The sequence below is a fragment of the Sceloporus occidentalis genome, unplaced genomic scaffold (genome assembly GCF_023333645.1).
Source record: "Sceloporus occidentalis isolate IW3139 unplaced genomic scaffold, rSceOcc1.0.p SCAF_2, whole genome shotgun sequence".
In the NCBI taxonomy this organism is placed as follows: Eukaryota; Metazoa; Chordata; class Lepidosauria; order Squamata; family Phrynosomatidae; genus Sceloporus; species Sceloporus occidentalis.
Window position 1 is genome coordinate 38509348 of NW_028316982.1, and position 7280 is coordinate 38516627.

At 38.7% G+C, this 7280-nt stretch overlaps 1 protein-coding gene across 6 annotated transcripts in view; it reads left to right on the forward strand.

Moving 5' to 3' along the window:
* SLC16A14 (solute carrier family 16 member 14) overlaps positions 1-4721 on the forward strand; it is a 28997-nt gene extending 24276 nt beyond the window's left edge. For all 6 annotated transcript variants that reach the window (XM_089509143.1, XM_089509142.1, XM_089509144.1 and 3 more), the window contains 2 exons: positions 598-1599; positions 3444-4721. In XM_089509143.1, coding sequence (XP_089365269.1) covers positions 598-1599; positions 3444-3595 — 1154 coding nt within the window. In that variant the 3' untranslated portion in view covers positions 3596-4721. The remainder of the gene's footprint in view (positions 1-597; positions 1600-3443) is intronic.
* Positions 4722-7280: the final 2559 nt, after the last annotated feature.

A 7280-nucleotide genomic window follows, 5' to 3' on the forward strand; every position in this document is an offset into this window, starting at 1 on the left:
TCTCAACCCAGTTGTAAGTACAGTATCATAGTTTTTGGGCCTTGGGCAGAGCCCAGTCTGATAGGCCAATGGATTTCCCAAGATTCTATTAACCAAGCTTGTCATTTTTTTTTCTTGCTACTGTTGCTTCTCAGTCTGACTTGCTTCTTTATGAACAGAAAGCTCTCTACCCAAGAAAACGCTCTCGTGCCTTTAGGGTAGGTTGTGTCTGTGAGTCTTTGTAAATACTGAGAAATTGCCTTAACAGGAAGAAAGCTGCTCATGCCACCTAATGAAGTGTCTGTAAATATGAAGAAGGGTACAATTAGGCTGGTTGGGAGTAACCTGAGTAGGGAGGGGTGATGCTCCACTTGCAGTGGTTTCCATGTTAATAGGGAAGTGAATTTTCTAGGGGTTTTAGTTTGAAGTTTTAAAAAAGATATCCAAGGTTCTGGATGCTATCATCACAATAGATTCCACACCTTATATAGAACCTTAATTTGGGTTAAAACTTGGAATGGATCCACTACTTCAGTGATATGGTAGCCACCAACCACCACTGCTCAATGGACCAACTTCTACTGTTTCTGGTGTAAGCCTGGAGTGTTTCTTTTTCAGGTATTGGGAGTGGCATGGTGTACTTGCCTGCTGTTGTCATGGTAGGAGAATATTTTCAGAAGAGAAGAGCACTTGCCCAGGGACTGAGCACTACGGGGACAGGGTTTGGTACTTTCCTGATGACATTTTTGCTGAAATATCTTTGCATGGAGTTTGGCTGGCGGAATGCAATGTTCATCCAGGGTGCAGTCTGTTTGAACCTGTGTGTTTGCGGAGCACTCATGAGACCCATTTATTACAAGGAGGAAGCTGCTGAAAAAAGTGGCAAGAGAAACAGCTACCAAAGAAAGAGTCATGCAAAAGCTCTCTCCTGCTCTGCAGAAACACTGACATCTAATGGCATCATCAGGGAAGAAGAAAAAGAGACAAAAGAAGGACAAGGTAAGGATGAAAAGCTTGGCAGCCTCCCAGCCTTGGAAAACAAAGATGTAACTGGACATGGAAATAATATCTATGCTCTTTGTATTTTGAAGACAATGAGCCAACTAATGGTTACAATCCAGAAAGGGTTCAGGATGTGGTATTCTAGTTACTTTGGAGCAGCATCCCTTTTTACCAACAGGAAATTTGCAGCCTTTGTTTTTTGGGCCTTATTTGCTTATAGCACCTTTGTGATCCCTTTTATCCATCTCCCAGAAATAGTGAAACAGTATCACCTATCTGCACAGAATGATATTTTTCCATTGACTTCAATTATTGCAATTGTTCACATTTTTGGAAAGGTCATTCTAGGCATCATCTCCGATTCCTCCTGTATCAGTGCTTGGAATGTGTTCATGGCAGCAAACTTCATCCTTGTCTCTTGCATTTTTATTTTGCCACTAATGCACACATATGTTGGACTGGCTGTGGTCTGTGCCCTAATAGGATTTTCCAGTGGGTATTTTTCACTCATGCCTGTTGTAACAGAAGATTTAGTAGGAATTAAGCATCTTGCAAATGCCTATGGAATCATAATCTGTGCCAATGGGATATCAGCATTGCTGGGGCCTCCATTTGCAGGTAAACAAATATTCTGTTCTTCTGACGTTATGGCAACCCTGTATATTTATATATGCTTTACTCTCATTTACTTTCAAACCCATCCCCTGTATTAACAACTATTAATAGACATGCCCTCCTTGCTTTTCATAAGATACACTAAAATTTAAAAGAAGGCTCCTGGTGCTCTAAAAGTTGCTGAAAAGACATCACAGGGCTCCTGGCAGAAAACTGAATGGCAGGCAGAACTTGCTTTGCCTAATCTCATTGGCTAGCAAAACTTCTTCTGAACTAATTTTACTCTCACAAATTCATCTACCTGCCACATGGATTTTCTCTTTAGGAAGTGTTAGTGTACTAAAACACAATTATGAAGTAAAAAAGATTCTAATTAGTGTGAATTACCAATCAAAAGCCATATAAATATGGGTTGTGTAAACGTTTCCATAAAAATAGCATAGGTGAAAGGCAATATGAGATTTCTAAGACACAACTGTAATCTAAAACTGCTGTCAGCCTAAAGAATTAGAACCAAACCCTGCTTGGAACAGTGAATCATAAGCTACACACATACCTTCTTGTTTGTTTTAATCAGAACCACAGTAGGTAGTTCTTCAATTATTAATTGAGCAGTCTAAAGAATTAGTATTCAGTTTAAATCAAAATAGTTAGACATAAACAGTGTTAATACTGAAGAGTGAGAGTTGCCTCCCATTATGCTTTTAGTAGACATAATCTGCAAAATGCAGAAGACATATAGGTGATTTTTTTTAATATGACATTGCTACTAATCATAAGCAGTCTAGTCCCTATCTTGTAGAACATAATAGTCTAAAAACTGATTTAAAAAGAAGACAGCAGAAGAAAAGAAGAAAAGAGGTAGAATGTATATCTTAAGCTTTAATTACAGTAGGATATTGGACCTAGGAGGAATTTCCAAAGACTTAATGGGAATGTTTTCTGAGGCTGGATTTGACAAAATAACATCACAGATATCTTCTGGTAGGTGGTTCCAGGAATAAAGAGTCATAAAAGAAAAGACAACATAATGTAAGTTGTGAAAAGTATATTGATATAGATTCTTTACTTATTTTTGACCCTGAAGATATATCTATGATATATATATATATAAAAGAGAATGCCTTTGTGCCTGTAACAATAATGACTCTTCAGGAAACCATGGCAGATGCCTCAAAATTTGACAAGACTGGATTTGTCTGTTGTCTGAAAAGTTGCAGTGCCAAGTTTTAAAATGAAATTGCAAATAGAAGGATTGCTTGAAGCAAAAAACAGTCCCAGCCATAACCCTTGAGGAAATAATAGTGAATGCTTCAAAAATAATGTTCGGGTTTGTCACAAAGTTGCAGTGGTTAGTTTCAAGTCAAAATTCCAAATTGGGTTTCCTAGGAATTTTTTAAAAGGAAAACAATAGAAGGCTCTCTGGGAAACTACTTCTAAAATTCCTAAGGTGGGAAAAACTGGCAGAAAACAGGAGATGGCTAGAGTATATCTGCTAAGATACCTGAGCTTTTTAAAAAAAGGTAGGGAAAACAGAAAAGAGCTCTTAGAGGCAGTGCTGTTAAGATATATAATGTTTTTTTAAAGGGAGTGAGTGAGAAAAGGTGCCCCTCATGAACCCCTCTGGGGTTGTTAGGTGCAGATCTTTGCATCACCAGACATATTTTACCCGATTCTAAATATTTTGAGTTTTCTAAGAGCATCATGCTGGATGGGGAAAGAAACTAGAACACAATGGTATCATCTAGCACTGCTTTTTCTGTTATTAAAACTATCAGCATTAGGTGTGACCTCACTGATTTCATCACACTCTACTGATAACCACCTTTTTTTGTTTTGTTTTCCAGGATGGATTTATGACCTCACACAAAAATATGACTTTTCTTTCTATATATGTGGCCTGCTTTACATGTTGGGAATACTAACTTTACTTATTCAGCCTTGTATTGGCAAGAAAAAGCCATTGCCAGAGAAAAGCACTGAAAATGGAAAAGTATAGGACAGTTCAGTGTTTTTAGAGGGACTGTCATTGTTTCATTTCTATTTCCTGAGAAAATTTCAGATTATATCTGATGCGACCAACATGGACTGAATTATACCAAATTTGGACACTAAATAAACTTTGCACTGCCATTGTCAATGGACTGAAGGAAAATACCCTTTAGATGGCAGTTGTATTGGTAGATGTTCTTTTTACAAGCATCGCTCAACAGCCTGGAATTCATTTGCTCCTGATTTATACTGGGGGAGGGGGAATTTGTCCCATCAGGAATCAGTGAAATGAAAATAATTCCTATTGACTATTCCAACTGATAATGACTTCCTGAACAGAAGCCAAATGTCCATCTATATTAATAAGTAAACACATGAATGACAATTTCTTCTTTACGAATCTCATAATTGTAGTAAGTTAGGCTTCAAATATAGGATAAATCATGTGTGCCTGCAGCCACAAAGCAAGTAATTCTGTTCAAGCCACCTAAACTAACCCTCAGATGCAAACACAGTAAAGTAGTACCATGGTGACAAATGTTAAAAGGTTTAAATGATTATAGATGGGAAGATGTGCCCTGATTCTTGGGATTAAAGGATCAGTGGCGAGGCTGCTAATTTCTTATGTGCTTAACTAGAGGTAGCTACTGGCTGTGGGAAGCTTGACAGGGTCAGCAGATTTTCATTCGGTTTTGATGGACAGCTGCCTTTAGTTCTTGCTTGCAGAGTGGGGAGGTATAGCCAAACCATTTTAATTTTGCTTGCATCAACACACCATAATACATTAGTGCAATATTAATCAACAGACTTTATTCACTTTGACTCATAAGGGTTATTAAAAACTGTCAGAATTATCTGCATTGGCATCATTGAAATTCACACAAATGTACTGTCTGTATGTGGTATACAGATCAAAGCACACCTCATTCTCAGATAAGTCTGACTGTCTTCTTTCATGTAATTATTACATTATGTGCTGTAAAAGCAAGTTGATTACCTGTAACTGGTTCTTCAAGTGGTCATCTATGAAACATAGAAAGCAAGTAGAATCTCTAGCCAAACATCATGCTTATAGTGATTCACAAAAGTGACTGAGCCCAAGTAGCTATTTGACAGATGGTTTGTACCTGGGTGCAAGGTGGTTGTCCGCAATGGTGAGCAGGTCCATCTTTGGATAGCCATTAGCACATCTATTTCAGACAAGCAAAGATTTGTGGGTAGGCCAGGATATCTTCAAACAAAGTCATCCAAAAAGACAACAGTCCACTTGTATAATCAGAATGCTTCTTTTGCTTCTTGGGAGCAGCAGAGACTTCACATGATGCCTGCACAGATCTGTGCAGCATCAATGACTTCGAGTTGGGCCAAGCTGAATCCAAAGTTGATAGCACACGGTTCCCTGATGAGTAAGAGAAGTCTTGTTGGTACTAGCATGATCCTTTGGTACAATAGATGGTGAACCTAATGGTATCAAAGTGTGTGAAGTAATCCCTGTGGATTATGTGAAAAGAGACCTGTTTGGGGTAGTGAGATCAGCCATATTAATAGCCAGCTCCCAGAGAAGGGCTTTAAGATTCAAAGCCCTGTTCCAACAGGCCTGGTGGGAAAAAGCTCTACAATGGGAGCACTTATTCACAATGCAGGCGTCCCTCAAGCAAAGGAGACAGTTAGAATGTCTGTCCATCTGGAGGATCTTCTTTCCACATGAGACATACCTCTTAAAGTATGCTGTAGACACCATAAACAGGAGAAGAGTCAGAAAAAAAACAAGCCAAAGAAGAGTAGCTAACATAGCAAGTTCTCTATGATGTGGCTGTGATGGTGGATGGAAGAGAACTAAGGAGGTTTGAGTGGGAATTATATTGAGCATGTGCAGTGTGGTGGAGAAGTCCTCAGCCAAAGAGGTCCAGCTCTACAAGTTTCCAAAGATGGTCTGCACAGGCACAGGGATTCCCATTTGTGTGAATTCACAGTTGACCACCTGAAGAGCCTCTGCTGCCACTGTGTGGTACAAGCAGAATTAGACTATAAGGGCTAAAATATTTAGGTCCCCCTGCTCTCTCCAGTAAAACACACTACTCTTGAACTACACATTAAAACAAGATTTAAAAATAAAGGCTAATTTTTCTACATAAAATTGCTTTTGTACAGGACAGTTTCTAGAGGAGAAGCTGTAGTAATAGGACAGTCTTCTTCTGGTGTACAGCTATAAGTTCCATCCTCAAAGCATTTGTCTTGCCTGTGGCAAATAAATGACTGTAGCCTCACTGAGGAAGGGAAGAGTTAAAACAGAAACAAGATGGAAGAGATCAGCAGCTACCTCCCACTCCTACCTGGTGCTTTTTGACTACAATGCCAGCTCCTTGAATTGCCTTAGAAAAAGTATGTATAATGTGTAATTTAGACCTTAGTGTGCTGCCTTTTACTACTGTACAGAAGTGTTCTGTGCAGATGTGAAGCAATTCTCATTAGTCTTGCCAAAGACAATCTCAGTTCTGTGCCAGTCAGAAATAATCTTTTTAATGAAGTACTTAATTGCCTGTAATACCTTAGTTTTACAACATTCCCAAAGGTATTCCAGCCCAGAAAATACTTCCAGAGACATTCTTAACTTTCTGTCTGCCTTATAGCTGTAGTAATTTAGAAGTCTATAACATCTATTATCTTAAAAACCATTGTGGATTCTTATGGAATCAGTATCTCAGGGACAGGACAGGACAATACTGGATGATCTATGTTAAAAAGTATGTATCTTGTAGAATTAACTTCTTAGAACGTAACATGAAATGTCTGATGGAAACCTATGTGAGGACAGAACATATGCAGTGCAAATCTGAAGACATCTTTCCCATACTGTGGTGTCTTCATATCTGTACAAGACAGCACAGCAAAAATGTTAAGGGTATTACTTTAATAACATCAAAACATCCGAGAATATGATGGGGATGAACTGATTTAATCTAATTCACAGAATGTACTGCTTCATTTTTTAAAACTTGGTTATCTACTTTATGCAATAGCAGATCAGGTACAGCTTCATGCACTCAAGGCACTGGTTCTTAAACTCCCGCTGTCTGAAGCTTATTCTGTTTTCTATAGCCAGCAGCCTAGCATCCTTTGCTTGTTCTATAGGTAAGCATACAGAAATGCTCACACACATGTATCCCTTTCTTATGGGAGAATCTTGGAATACTAATTCCACACTTGGCAACAGAAGATGAAAGCAGTTTATCTTTCCTTTTAAAACCATATCCAGTGATATACAGGATCAAAGCAGAACTTTTTCTGAACTTTCTTCTTTCCAAATGACACGGGAATGATGGAACAGTGGGGTTGGCTCCCAGGGGATGTTCCCATTTACCCAGATCCTGGTGGAGAGTGGAAGGCATGACCTGCTTCAGAATACTATGCCCCCTTGTAGCTTTGTAATCCCTCAAAGTCCTCCTACACTTCCACAGAAAGGCTGTATTACATACTGAGAAACACTGACTTAAGGTAAGTTATGGCATGGGCAGTCCACAAAGAGACTGATTTTGCACAATTTTTTCCCTTCAGAAAGAGGAAAAAAAGAAAGTATGAATAGATTACACATGCATGCACTTACAACATATTATTTTAGGCATTTGATAAAGAGGGCACACAGCCAGATAAATGACAGGGCCTAACATTTGGTACTTTCTGATCTTTTATCA